We start from the raw sequence: 15,650 nt of genomic DNA, 5'->3' as shown, positions 1-15,650 counted from the left end.
TCTATTCCAGGTTTGAACTTGGGCCACATGCAAGGGTATGGAGGTGGAAGAGGGCAGCACAAGAATGAAGGAATGAGGAATACTTTATTTTGACTGAAACAAATCGGATAAAGAGAAGTAATATGAATAAAGTAGGAAATGTAGATTGCAACTAGATCGTGAATATCTAGAAATGAATGCCAAAACCTGCAGTTTATACTGTTTTGCTAGACTTTGGGAAGGTACTCAGAGGTTTTTGAAGGAATGATGTGATTATAGCACTGTATTAATAAAAATAATTGCAGTAGTTTGAAGGGTAGATTGAAGAGAGGATGAGTCAGGAAGACTAAATAGTTAGAAGGGTTGTACCATACCTTAGTTAAGAAGAATTGAAGGCCTAAAATTGAGATGTTGTAGTGACAATGAGAAAATTAGGGAATGGATTCAATAGATGTTGCAGAGGTCATCTCTTATGCATGGAAAGTACATGTTCCTCAGTTCTGCCTTTTAAAATTCCTAACCTCCTTTAGGATTCAGATCAAGTGTCTCTCCTTTCAGGAGGTTTTTTCTGATCTTTCCCTGTCAACTCTGAAATTACTTTGTGTATTTATTTAGTATGTATTTTATTTTTGCTTGTCTGTGTACCTGTTGTGTCACCCAGTAGAAAACGAACTCTTTGAAAGCTGGAACTATTTCATCTTTATCTTTGTGTATGTAAGGTCTAGCACAGTACTTTTCCCTTGGAGTTGCCTTTTGATGGTGCTTGCTGAATTGAATTGAAGATAGAGTTGACAAGACTTGGCAATTGAATGTGAATCCTATTAGAAACCTGCATGAGAGAGTGAATAATGGTGTCATCAACAGAAATAGAAATGTTAAAGATAGTTTTTTTTGGGGGGAGGGCGAGATAAATTCAGCTTTGGACAAGCATTTAAGGCACAGGCACTAGGCAGTTGGATTATGAGATTAATGCTCTAGGGAGGGTTTAGGGGTGGAGGTATTGGTTTGAATCATCTGCACAGAAGTGATAATTGATGCTATGGTAGAGGAGATGAAATTGTCAAGAGAGATGATGTAGAAACAGAGAAGAAAAGGCCAAGAACAGCACGTTCAGGAGACACTCAAGTTTAAGGGGCAGGAAAAAGATGAAAATCCAACAAAGGAGAAGGAAGGAGGAGTGGTTGGACAGGTAAGAGAAAAGCTATGAGTGAAATGTTTATGGAAGCCAAGAAAAGAGAGTATCCAGAGCAGGGAGCAATCAGTCAAAATGGTCAAAATGGTGCAAAAAGGTCAAGGAGATTGAGAATGGCATTAGGATGCTGCAGAGAGAGAAAAAAAGAATGAAGGCATGTTCTGCCCTTGGCTAGGGCTCTTTTGACCCCATATTTAGGAGAACTTAGGTAGACATTTGATCCCAATGTCATTTTTAAATTTGAAGCTTTTATCTAAAACTCCCATCACAATTTAATTAAGTGAAATTTCTACAACCCTCTGTGGATATATAGATATTGACTCAGTATATAGTGTGATATAGCACACAGTGAACCAAATGCAATAAGAACTGTCTGAATAAGCTTACATATATTGTTTACAAGTGAAAGAATGATAATGCATTTTAGGGATAGGTATTTTTTAGCAGAAGGGAGAGGTTAGTAAATGATATTCTCATTGGTGATGATTCCAGACAATTTAAGTTTTGGGAGAATACCTTCTAATGACACTTGACTTGTGAGGAGAACAGTGATTATGGTATAGTAGTAGTGTAAGTATACTTCTTAAGAGTTGTAAGACCTGCATTGAATCCTAGATCATACAGTTACTAGTAATAAATTATTGGATAAATCATGTAACCTCTCCAAGCCTCAGTTCCCTCATTTGTAGAATGAGTGTAATAATACTTGTATAATATGACTTAGAGGGTTTTTTTTTTGAGGAAAGTGCTTTGTAAATGTTAAAGTGTGTGATTATAAGAATCCTGTACTTTATGATGTGCATAATCATATGATTTAGAAGTGGAAAGGAGAGACCATTTGGTCTGAATTGCACATTTTACATCAGGTAAGGAAAACTGAGGTCTAGAGATCTGAAGTGACATTGCCCAAAGTCATTGCTCAAGGAAAAACTACGATTAGAACTTGCCTCCTTTGACTGCAGATCCAGAGTTAAGAGTTGTTTGATGTCCTCAAAATATATATTCAGTATGTGCAAATTATATTTTTGTCATTAACCCACATTGCACATCATTTACTGTATTTACTAGCATTTATTGCTGGCCTCTGAGCATAGTTATAGGAAATATCAATAGTAATAAATTGTTATTGTTCAGTTGTGTCCAACTCTTCATGACCCCACTTGAAGTTTTCTTCAAAGATACTGGAGTGGTTCGCCAGTTCCTTCTTTAGCTCATTTTACAAATGTGGAAACTGAGGCAAACAGGGTTAAGAGAGTTGTTTAGCGTCACACTATTAGTGAGTATCTGAGGCTGGATTTGAACTTGCGTCTTTTTGACTCCAGGCCTGGCATCTATTCATTAGCTGCCCTAATATAGTATCATAGCTCTTCACAATTTAAGAAGAATTTCCCTTTCATTGTCTCATTTAATCCTCCACAGTTGTTGGATGATCAGGACAAACACAATACCCATTTTCTAATTGAAGAACAGGCTCCATGAGATTGTGAGATTTGCCTGAAGTCAAGTAGCTTATAAGTGTCACATCTTTTAATGCTTAGTCCAGTTCTCTTTCCTATAAAATAGTATTCTCCATAGAAAATCCTAATCAATGAACACAGTAATCTGTAGCAACAAATATAAAAAAAGATTTACTCAGGCACATTCAGAAAAGAAAGATGAAAGAAGTAGATTGTTTTTTTAACAGGTATCTTTTATTGTTTGGAGGTTTGTAGTAGGTGGCTAATCTAATTCTGAGATCTCTCTTCATACTTCTGTCGCTAGGACAGAATGGGAATGGAGGAAGGGGGAAGGTTACATTTTTATTGCAGAGTTAATTAAATTAGTCTTACATTTCTCTTTTGGGATTTACTCTTTACATTTGTTTAAACTGAATGAATGTGATTGTATTATCCTGTTGCCTCATCTTATATGTACTTTGTAGTGACTGGGTTTTTTTGATAGGTTTCCTAACTTTTTTTTATCAGTCGTTGTTGCCTCTCTGTCCTTGTATTTTCCTCCTTTCCTCCTTATTATTTGGATACAATTTTTACACATCAGTATTGATATTCTCTAATGTAACACCTGGGTGGGGAAACATTATTGAGGGCCTTGAACTCACAGGAAAAATTTATTAACAACCACATACTTATTGTCTGTTTACCTTCCTTTTTAGAGAGAGTCTTTTAATATATAAAGAACATTATGATTGTTTACATTCTATCATTCACATTTATGTTGATTTTGTCTGAGATTTTTATCCCAAATAGTTAATTTTAGGGAGTCTTTCCATTTTTTCTGATTATTTTCTTTAGTGAGCTCAGAAGTCAAGTGCTATAAAATATCAAAATGAAATAAAGAAGGAAATCAATGTCCAGAATCAAGGAAAAGAGTAGTAATAGGAATATGTTGACACTTAAGAATGGCTTTAAGAATGGTTTTGGTTGGGATGAAAGATATGCTTTATGAATCCATAAAAGTACATATTCAAAAGAACAGAGTAGAAGAATCATAGATCTTAGAATTCCCTGACACCACAATTGAGTATAATTCCCTACTTTCAGACAGGTGAAAAATCATTATATTTGTTTTAAATATGAGGTGTATCTTAAGTCTAAGAGGCTAAGTGATTTGCTCATAGTTTACACAGTAAGTGGTGGAATGAAAAGAAAAATTAATCTTAATGACAATTCAAGGAACCAATTTAGTGAAAGTTTTCTTTAATGGACATAGAAGTTGAACAGTGCTAGATAAGCCCATATATAAAGCTGTAATTCTAGACATTATATTTGCTGTTATAGCTTTAAATTTCTGTGAGCTGTGAAGGAGAATGATATAGTCTTTATTCCCTCCATTCTACATGGAAAAATCAGCAAGAGAAGCCTGCTAGTATATAAATGAAAGCTTTTTATTACTCTATCTTTTTTAAATGCTTTACAAATGTAATTGACAATAAAAATTATGTATACTGTGAAACCATTGTCTTTTGAAACATAGTTATTTCTAGGAAGATTGCAACTATGTAATAGATAGCATACAGTAGCTTTTTGTTTTTTACTATATAGGAGAGAAAGCGAAAGATGAATTAAGTTGTTGAATATTGTTAAAAAATTCAGTAGTTGTTCCACTCTTCCCTTCAAGTAGATTTCCTATCTTCTTCCTATTCCACTCTCTATCCCAAATAGATTTTGTTGTTGTTATTATTATTATTTTTATTAACCTTGTAAATGAGCAGTGTGGAATAGTCAAAAACACTGAGATGACTCAAGAGACCTGGGTCTTTTTCAAGCTTGGCCACTTGTTGAGTAAAATTGAATTACTTAATTTTTTTCCCCCTAAAATTTCTCATCCATAAAATGAAAATAATATGTTTTCTGGTCTGCTCTAAAGTTTAATGTAATATGAGAAGTATGGTGGTATATTTAAGTTATAATCACTTCTTTCTACATTTTCTTCATATTTGACATTTACAGGTAGTTCTAGCTCCAGTAATTACCTTGATCTTTGTTATAGTTAATATATGTTAATGCAATATGGTTAACATAAGCCCTGATCCAGAAAGACTGTCAGGTTTCTTCATTTTTTCCCCCAGAGTTTCTGTGGTGCTCCACCAGGTCTTCTCCAGTCAAACAAAAGCCTATTTCTGAGTCCATGACAGCGTGACAAAAAGTATTTCTGTTCAGTTCAGTCTTGGTGTGGGGTGATGATGATCATAGGTGACATTTATATAGTGCTTTAACGTTTGCTTAGTGCTTTGTATACACACTTTTATTTGATCATTATAACAACTTTGTGAGATAGGAGTACTATAGATATTATTTATAGTTTATAGAAGTGGATATTGGAACTCAGTTGTGTGTTGCCTCTGGTCTGAAGCATGGGACTCCAGCCAACCTAGATCTTCTTGATTCTGAGTACAGTACCATTTCCAATAGACCATGCTGTCATTGTCAGAGGACCTGGAAAAACCTTTTAATTTGGCTTGTAGAACTCTCCATATAAGTCCACAGAAAATTTTGTAGGTCAAGACTGAGCCTTCAATATTTGGTAGATCCAATCGTATCATCATGATTGTTTACTTACTGTTAGAGAATATATGAACTGTTTAGTTTATATTTTTTTTTGGTAAGGGATAGAGAGACTGCTTGAGGCTGAAATTTTCTCCAGAGATTGAAGACAACATATTTTCTCTAATCTCATGAGGTACCTAAAAGGCAAGGTGTACCAGTTTTTCTGGCCTAGACATGTCTGCACAAGTTAGGAAGGAAAAACATTATGAAATGGTTCAGCCATTTTGTTAGTAAAAATTATGTAGTCTTTAGTTTCAACAAATCAACTTCATGCTCTAAGATACAGAACCAGTTATAAGCCCAATATGAGCCAATGGTGTGACTCAACTGCCCCCCCCCCCCCCCCCCCCCCCGCAAAACCCCAAACTAATACAATTTTAGGCTTTGTTAATAGATGTATAACTTCTAGATCCAGAGAGATAATAATCCTGTTCTATGTATTTGTCAGGGAATAGCTCTGTTATTCAATTCTGGATGCCACATTTTAATAGGGGACATTACAAATTGGAACCTATCCAGATGAGGTTAATTAATATGTTAAAAGATCTGGGAACCATGTACTATTATGAGACTTTGAAGGAAGTAGAGTTATTTAGCTAGGAAAAGAGAAAGCTTTGGCAGCGAGGAAAAAGGAACTGTGATAACTAACTTCACTTATTTGAAGGTGATATATAGAACTAGGGTTGGATTTTTGTTGTACATTCTTTCACAGGACAGAAATGGGTAGAAGCTACAAGGAAGCAGATTTTGGCTCAGTACCAGGAAGAAATTTCCAACAACTGAAGATGTACAAAATGGAATGAGGTTTCTTTGTTACTAGAAGAATTCAAGGAAGAGTATAAATTACTATTAGGGTTATTACAGTGAAATTCCATGTTGTGAAGGAGGTTGGACTAAATGATCCCTTCCATCTACAGAGTCTATGATTTTATAAATATGTTATGGTTACAACCCTGTGCTTGATAGGATAATGGCTGACTGTTATAAAAAATACTTTGACAGGTTAAGATATTTGGCGTTGTCTAACAACACTATTGACAACAAATTTTTTGTATTGATCATAATCAGCATTTTGTGTGAGATGGCAACCAAATAATATTAAGTGAAATGCTTTAATGTCTTCTTTGAGAGTTAAACCAAATGTGTATTGGTAAATGTTTAGCAATTAGCTCTCCAAAAAAATGTACTCATGACACACTTTTAAGTATAATCAGCATTATTTATCTTTTTTGTCACTTTCTTACATCTAGAAATCAAAACAGTAAATCAAGCCCTGGTTTGTAGTGTTTGCCAATTTTTGAGGTGTAAATGGTTTTAAAATTTTAAAATTTGGCTCTTGTACCAGTTGCAGCTGGCTCCAGCACCCTCTAGTTAAAAACATTTTTTTTTTAGGATAAATGCAACATGGTTAATAGAGTTAACTTTATTAGAGATCTGGGAATACACTTGAGGTAAATAAACCTTCATGTATGTGTTAAAGCCCATCTCCATTTGTGCTACATGTGATGACTTCTGTTATGCTGTAGAGAAAGTGTAGGGCTTCTACTACATGTAGAAACAATGAATTTCCCCTTTCTTTACAATAAAACGTGAACTGAGCAGTTTGTGAATTTATTAAAGGTTAAGACAGTTGGACCGGTGAAAGATTTCCTTATGAGGGATTAGATTTTCGCAATTATTGCCTGGGGAGCTCTTGCAACACATGGTGTTGTTTAGTCTGTTGCATCAGCTTTAGTTTTAACGTCTGAAAAATTCCAGTGGGACCCTCTAATGATGATTATATTCTTGAAAACATTCTTGTGTTCAATTTTCAAAATAAGCAAATTAATGCTTCCACCCTGGAACTTAGAGTATATTAACTACTTTTTGATAGGGTCACACTGTTAAAAAAAACCCAAAAAACAGTGGGACTTTATATTTCTGCTTTAACTTTATTGTGTTTGATATTCCTATTTAGTAAAAAAAATTCAGGTAGCTTTTATTTAAATACAGTTTTTGAATTAACTCAATTTGCCCCCATCTCACCTGTCATTAAATTTTGTCTGGCTGGGATTAGAGGCAAAACAATGAAATGGTCTCTATCTTTAAGGTCCTTTTATGGGAGAGACAATATATATGTACACATACAAAAATGTAGGTATGTGTATGTGCATATAATACATATATATGTGTATACAAAAACATGCAAACTATTCATGGCAAATTTTTTTTTGTTGTTGGAGGTAAAGTGAGAGAAGGGTACTAGCAACTGGGAGGGAATCAGGAAAACTTTTTGTAGAACAGGATTCTTAACCATTTTGAGTCATGGACCTCTTTGGCAGTCTGGTGAAACCTGTGGATTCTTTCTCAGAATGTATCAAATTAAATACAAAGGATCACAAAAGAAACTGATTATATTGAAATACAGTTATCTATATTTTTAAAAAATTTTTCCCAGGTTAAGATTCTCTTGTGTAGAAAATGTTTCTTGAACAGTTTTCAAAAGAACAAAAGATTTTAAGAGGAAGAGGTGAGGTGAAGTGGGAGAACTTTCTAGGGATGGGGAAAAGCTGGGACAGGGGCATGGAGATGGGAGATGTGGTTGACACGTGTAAAGAACAGCAAGAAGGCCATTCTGAGTAGACCACAGACTTTGGGAAGGGGAATAATATATAATAAGTTTGGAGAAGTAAGTTGGGGCCAGGTCATAAAGATCTCTGAAAGCTAAACAGAGGAGCTTATATTTGATCCTAGAAGCAACAGGGAATCATTGGAGTTTATTGAGCAGGATGATTTACATACTTAAGGGTAAGTTAGACTCACCCTTAGGAAAATCATTTTGGTAATTTTGTGGAAGATGGATTGGAAACAGGAGAGATTAAAGAAACCAATTAGGAAGTTACTGCAGTATGATAATATATGTTCTTGTGTTAGCATGAACACACCTAACATAAACCACCAGTGCTTCTTTAGACACTGACAGCCTCTCAGTGTTTAGCATATGGAATGTTATGCTTGTGAACCAGATTTGAGAAATTTATTTAGAGTACTTACATTTTTCGTTTTTACATGTATTTCCCATTGAATCCTTCCCCTTTTTCTCATCTTAGAGAGTTATTTCCTGTAAAATACAGTAAAAAAAAGAGGTAAAAAAGTCCAACAAAACCAACACATCGAAAAAATTTGACAACAGCGTAGTTCAACAAATTTCACCCTTAAAATAGTATGTTGGTTTTTCCTTTTAAATCTGCTGTGGTGTACAAATGGGACCAGGAATCTGGAATAAAACTAGTAAGTTTTCCCTGTCTTCCCATGTAGTCTTGAGAAAAATCACCTAATTCTTTTTTAATTGTTTTTATTCTCGCTACTGTGAGATGTATTGCTGAGGCTATGAAAATAGCATGATTTGGAGCAGCTGAAATTATGACTTGAGCAGATCCTTTGTCCTGCAGTATTTAGAACTCAATTCTTTAATGGTGCCTAGGTGGCAAGGTTGATAGAGTGCTAAGCCTGGAGTTAGGAAGACATGAATTCAAATGCAGCTTTAGCTTCTTGGTACTGTCTGCCTCAGTTTTTTCAGTTGTAATATGGGGATTAAAATAGCACCTACCCCAGGATTAAAGCGCATAGGATAGTGCTTGGTTCATAATAGACCCTTAATAAATGCTTGTTCCCTTCTATCCCCTCTTCTTTTCTCATTTGACCCTTTCCCCACATCCTTTCTTCCAAAGTAGTAAAGCTAAAGCCAGTAACTGTCTGGCATATGCCAGGAAATTTAGTGCTTCCAGCACTTGGAAGAACCAAAAAAAATCAACATGCTTGCTGGTAAAAGGCTGGGGAGGGGGGAGGGGAAATAGTATTAAACTTTAACACAGGTAGCAAAAGCAAATAGCCACTTGTGATGAAATTAGGTGAGAGTCTCTTCTGCTCCTGATCTCTCATTAGCAATGAAATAGTGTTTAAAGAGATCTGGTTTCATAGCTGTTTTTGTAGTCTGTTGATCGCGTTTGTGTGTTTTATTTTTTGCAGCACTTACAGCAGTAGAGTTTTCCAGATGACTTTTATGATGCTAGCAGCGTCCCTCACCATTCCCTTGCTTGGGGCGATAACTCTGCTGAATTGCCCCATTGATCCTCAACCACTCAGGTGAGTTGTATTCACAATTCCCCACGTTGATTTTCTAAAGATAATATAATGAATAGGGTAAAAGGGGATGATGAAGCAAATCTATAATTAATGTTAAGTTATTATGAGACAGAACATAATTTTTGGAGTTTAGATGATTTTTAAAAAATTCCTGAGTGCCAAAAGTAGTTTAAAGTACTATATACAATGCATGTATGTATAATGATCTAATTTCTGCCATTCTTATAGTTATAAGAATATCTTTAAGTAGAACTTAATTGGCTTAAATTTGAAAAACAGGCTTTGTTCTGAAGTAGGAATAAAGCTAAGCATAAAAGAAATTAACTTTAACTTATTTAAAGTCTACTATGTATCCATGTAATATTTTTACATGATTAGTGTCTTACTTTTCCTTAGTAATTTGCTAAAAATGCTAATAAGATTTAGTCAATAGATGTATAATGCCAAAAGCAAATAGTTCAGTTGTGTTCTGCTCTAGTCAAACTATTTCTTCCTTTTTTTACAGTCACATTATTTCTTGAGTAGTATTTTCAATTCTGGGTGCAACAAACTGAAATGTGTCCAGAGTAGAGTGGAGTAGGGTGAAGTGGGTGGGATTATGTTATATGAGAAATGATAGAGGGAACTGGGGATGTTTGACCTGGAGAAAAAAAGATTTGGGAGTACTGGGGGTGGAGTGGAGCATAGTTGCAGTCATAAAATATTTTAAGGGGTGTCATCTGGAAAAAGTAGGTTGATTCTGTGTATGTTGTTCCAGAGGTCAGAACTAAGACCAGTGAGTAGAAAAGTTATAGAAAGGCAGATTTCAGTGTAGAGTATAAGGAAAAACTTTATGACGATTTAGGCTATCCTGAGAGTAGAATGGTTTTCCTTTTAGGTGTAGTGAGTTCTGTTTCATGTTCTGTTTTATAGAAGACTGTCTCTTCAGTTGTAGGAGAAAATCCTGTATGAGGTGGGAAGACAAATTAGATGAATTTGAAGACCCCTTTCAAACTCTTAAGATTCTTTTGCCTCTTTTAAACAATCTGAAGTAATACAAACTTTTAGGCTAGTGATTTTTCTGCATGTAGATGGCAAAAGTATTTCATATAAAATAATGATTGGTATTGCCTGTGGTATTTGATACAGCCAATCTCTGACCATAACTTTTCTGTAGATAGTTGGTTTTTGAAGGAAAAAGATATTCCTCTACAGTAGAAATGAATGTGTATAGAAGAATATATGTATAAATTTTCTGTGAACCATTAAAACACTCGTATTACATATGCAAAATAGATGTGAACTAATAGTATTAAAAAAATGAGATGTTTTTAGGATAGATTTTTAAAAATGATTTTTAATTTAACCTTAGAAAAATGTTTGTATTTTATATTTGTTGCAGTTTGTGTTTTATATTTCTTTTTTGCTATAGATACATGTAATTAGAGCTAGAGAGTCAACAGAAATATAAAGATGACAAGGACTTATTGAGGTAAATTTAGGGCAAGAAAAGGAGAGAATGAAATTATTAAAGTAGTTGGTAGAAAGTCAATAAAAATTTGTACTGTCATAGCAACTATAGTATATCTGATAGTTTTTGTTATGTCAACTTTGAATCAATATTGCCTGTGTGTAGCAGTCCTGCTTTCATAATTGAGCATAATTGGAAAATTTTCTCTATGGGTGTTCAGAGAAGCTTTTTATGTGTTACAGAGTAATTAAATTCATTTCAGCACACAATAATTGCCTGATATGAGCAAGATATTGTGGTAGTTAATAGGAGGTGCTATTTCCTACTTTGGTCAAATCGTTAAATCTCTCTGAACTTCAATTTTCTTCCTCAGTAAAATGAAGAGATTGGATGAGATAATCTCAAAGGCTCCCCCTTAGTTAGAACTGTTATGATAAGATTTGGTCTTGCCCTCAGAGACCTTACAATACATTTACACAAATAAGTGTGATAGAATAAGTACCATGAATATTTTGTCAGTATATTGGCAACATTATAAAGTATGTGAAGGAGGGGTTTATGGAATAACGTTGAAATAGTAGGTTGGAGCTATACTCCATAAATTGCTAGACTAAGGAGTATAGACTTTGGTAGTCAGTGTAGTTACTGAATGCTTTTGGTTAGGACAGTGATGTGATCAGAGGTCACATTGGGAACATTACTCAATCATCAAGTTGTAGGGTAGATAAGAGTGGGGAGAAAGTGGAAGCATCATTTAGAGGTCTATCAAAACATTCCAGGAAAAAATAATGAAGGCCTGAACAGCAATTGGATTGGAACAACGGAGATGGATATGAGAGATTTTGTGGAGACTATAGGACTTGGCAATTGATTGGATATGAGGAATGAGTGAGAGGGAGAAGTAAAAAATGATTCTAAAGTTTCAAACTTGGATTCCTGGGAGGATAACAGAGTCAGAAGTAAGGAAGTTGGGGTGGGAGAAGGATGATAAATTTAGTTTTAGAAACGTTGAGCTTGGTGGATATGTTCTACTTACAGTTGGAGATGGCAGACTGGAATTTGGGAAAAAAGGTTAGATCTACAGATAGAGAGATTTGGGAATTATCTTCTTAGATAATTCTAGATGAGAGTTTAGTAGTTAAAACTGTGGGGATAAGCATGATCACCAAGGTGGGGTGTGTAGAGATGGAAAAGAAGTTTGCGTAGGGTAGGGCCCCTGTATTTTTGGAGTATGAGCACTTAGAGAAGGACCAGCCAAAGGTTTTGGAAATAAACTATGAGAGGGCAGCGTCCCTGAAGCCAGGAGAGAGGAAGGTATTATGGGAGTGAGAATTACAAGTGTCAGATATTGCAGAGAGGTCAAGGAAGATAAGTACTCTTTTTTTTTTTTTAACTAATATATTAGCCATGTTTCAAAAACAAGAAAAATAAAGAAAGTGAAAAACTATAAGCTTCAGTCTGCACTCAGAATTCATCGGTTTTCTCTCTGGAGGTAGATAGTGTTTTTTCATAAGTTCTTTGGAATTTTTGTGGGTTATTTTATTCATCAGAGTGGCTAAATTGATTCTTGTTGATTTTTTTCATTAGTTAATTTATTTTTAGTTTTCAGCATTCACTTTGATAAGTTTTACATTTTCTCCCCTTCTCTCCCCCATCCCTTTCCAAGATGACATGCAATTTGATATAGATTCTACACATACATTCCTGTTAAATACATTTTCACATTAGTCATGTTGCATAAAAGAATTGTAATGAATTGGAGAAACCATGAGAAACAAAAGAAAACAAAACAAAAGAGAAAAGAGTCTGCTTCACTCTGCAATCCAACTCCATAGTTCTTTCTCTGGATGTATAAAATAAACTTTTTGGTAGTTTGATTGGTATGGCACTGAATAAGTAAATTAATTTAGGTAGAATTGTCATTTTTATTTTATTAGCTCGGCCTACCCTTGAACAACTGATGTTTTTCCAGTTATTTAGATGTGACTTTATTTGTATGAAAGATTCTTGTTGATTTTTGTTACAATATTGCTGTTACTGTGTAGTGTTCTCCTGGTTTTGCTCATCTCACTTTGTATCAGTTCATATAAATCTTTCCAGGTTTTTCTGAAACTATACCTTTTATCATTTCTTATAGCACACTAACATTCCATTACAATCTTATACCATAATTTGTGCAGCCATTCCCCAATTGATGGGCATCCCCTTGATTTTCAATTCTTTGCCTTCACAAAAAGATGCTATTAAATATTTTTTTACAAGTTTGTCCTTTTCCATTTTCTTTGATCTCTTTGGGATACAGGACTTAATAGCAGTATTGCTTGGTTCAAAGGGTATGCATAGTTCTATAGCCCTTTGGGTATAGTTTCAAGTTATTCTCTAGAATGGTTTGACCAGTTCACAACTCCAGCAACAATGCATTGATGTACCCATTTTTCTATATCCCCTCCAGTTTTTCTCATTTGTTTTTTCTGGCTTGTTAGTCAAACTGATTGGTGTAAGGTAATACCTCAGATTTGTTTCAATTTGCATTTCTCTATTTAAGAAATGAAACTTTTATCAGAGAAACTTGTTGTAAAATTGTTTCTCTGAATATCTGTTTTCCTTCTAATTTTGGTTCTATTAGTTTTGTTTGCATGAAAGCTTTTTAATGTCATATAGTTAAAATATCTTATTTCCTCTCTGTCTCATGTTTGGTCATAAACTCTTTCCTTATCCATAAATCTGACAGGTACATTTTCCCTTGCTTCCCTAATTTATTTGTAGTATCATCTTTTATGTCTAAATCATTTATCCATTTTAACCTTATCTTGGTATACTAGTTTCTGCTAAACTGCTTTCCAGTTTTCCTAGCAATTTTTATGAAATATTGAGTTCTTATCCGCAAAACTTGAAGCTTTGGGTTTATCAAATGCTAGATTACTATGGTCATTTACTAGTGTATTGTGTACCTAAACTATTCCACTGATTCACCACTCTATTTCTTAGCCAGTGCTAGATTGTTTTGATGATTATCATTTTGTAATATGGTTTGAAATGTGAAACTGCTAGGCCTCCTTAACATTTTTTTCATTGATTGCTTTGATAGTCTTGACCTTTTGATCTTTCATATGAATTTTATTTTATTTTTCTAGCTTTATAAAATAATACTTCATTAGTTTGATTGTCCTGGCACTGAATAAAGTAAATTAACTTAGGTAGTGATGGGGTGATGGGACCTGGACCTCTGAAAGGAAAAGACCATGTGTCTTTGAAAGCAACCCAGTCCCTGAATTTTCCAATACATTTCAGCAACCCAGATCACTAGCACTTCTGCCCAAGGCAACTGGCTCACCCCAGCCCACCTAGATCACCTAATTAGATTACTTGATATTCTTTCACTGTTGCACCTGGCCCATTTTCATATACCAACCACTCCTCAATCCTATCCAGATCCTTTCACTGGCCTTTTTGTATATAAGCATCAGTCTTAGCTCCATTAAGTTTCAGATTCACTTGGAATCTAGCCTGCTCCTATTGGCTGGACAATAAACCCTACTGCTTTGACTGAAAGAAGGCTAGAGTGCTTGAATTCTTTCCAGGAAGAACCCCTCCAATACTCTTACATTTAGGGATTCCTAGCACTCCAAACTACAACAGGTAGTATTGTCAGTTTTATGATATTGGCTTGGCTTACTCAGGAATAATTAATATTTCTCCAGTTGTTTAGATGATGATGAATACTATTAAGGAAATTTGGAGTTTGGGTAGGAAGAAATAAATAAATACATCATCACGTAGCCCTGTGGAGAACTCATTTGAGATTAGATAGCATGAATTGATAGTGGACCCAGTCTACACGGTTTTGTGAATTTATCCATCAGTAGATCTGCATATGAAATGGAAAAGGCAGAAGTACAAATTATTTGATAGTGGTGAACAAGGTCTCAGTGGTGCAATATTAACGGATAAGGGATTTAAAGGTAAAGGTGTATGCAATTAAAAAAAACTTTAAAACTTTTCAAATGAAAATCTCTCTTATATTAATATCCAATTATTATTGGGGGTGGGGGCTGGAATCCAGGTTGTTTTACTTTCTTTTTTAAACTATTTTCTCATTCAGAAACAAAACACTGTTGGTTATTCAGCCAGTCCTTGTAAAGGACATTGCTGATAGATGAGACTGAACAAATCCTCTGGGTGCTTTACTGTGCTTCTTACCCTACCCAATGAGAAGATCTTATCCAGTCTAGGTGGAATTTTTACTCTGCTATCAGTTCATTGTTCACTTACCGAGTGGAGGATAGATCCTTTTGTATAGATTGTAAAGATTGAGAGTAGTTTGGCTTGAGATGAGTCTCTCTTTGTCCATGATTAATATGATCAGAATCAGCCCCTCATTAGAAAGAAACCTACCTCTCATTATAATATTCATTCTTTCTTTAATTGTTAATCAGAGTTGATTCCTGCCTGTTGGGAACACCCACTCTTCCAAGGGTATATAAGTGTCAAGAGGCCTCCATGAGGAGTCATAGATTTATGAGAGAAAGCCAAATGACCATAATTTTATTAATTATTCAGTAGCTATAATTGATAAAATGATTAATTACCCAGAAATTATGTCTCTTGGACTTTTTACACATCATGTCTCCTTTCTTCTGCAACTTCCCTCTCCCCAACTGAGAAAGCAAAAAAACAAAACAAAATAAAACACCAAAAAACTAAACCCAAACCCTTGTTACAAACATGTGTAATCAAATAAAGCAAATTCTCAAATTGGCCATGACCAAAAAAATTATGTCTCTGTCTATACTCTTGAGTCTATTGGCTCTCTACTATGAGGTAGACAGGCAGCATATTTCAGTATGAATCCTTTAGA

At 34.7% G+C, this 15,650-nt stretch overlaps 1 protein-coding gene across 7 annotated transcripts in view; it reads left to right on the top strand.

Annotated features, from left to right (window-relative positions):
* The window catches only part of APMAP (adipocyte plasma membrane associated protein), a 59,088-nt gene that overhangs the window by 13,712 nt on the left and 29,726 nt on the right, over positions 1-15,650 (top strand). For all 7 annotated transcript variants that reach the window (XM_072634631.1, XM_072634628.1, XM_072634632.1 and 4 more), the window contains one exon: positions 9,226-9,342. In XM_072634631.1, coding sequence (XP_072490732.1) covers positions 9,251-9,342 — 92 coding nt within the window. In that variant the 5' untranslated portion in view covers positions 9,226-9,250. The remainder of the gene's footprint in view (positions 1-9,225; positions 9,343-15,650) is intronic.

Source organism: Notamacropus eugenii, chromosome 1 (assembly GCF_028372415.1).
Source record: "Notamacropus eugenii isolate mMacEug1 chromosome 1, mMacEug1.pri_v2, whole genome shotgun sequence".
Classification (NCBI taxonomy): Eukaryota; Metazoa; Chordata; class Mammalia; order Diprotodontia; family Macropodidae; genus Notamacropus; species Notamacropus eugenii.
The sequence above is the reverse complement of the archived record's forward strand: the minus strand, read 5'-3'. Positions and strand labels throughout refer to the sequence as shown.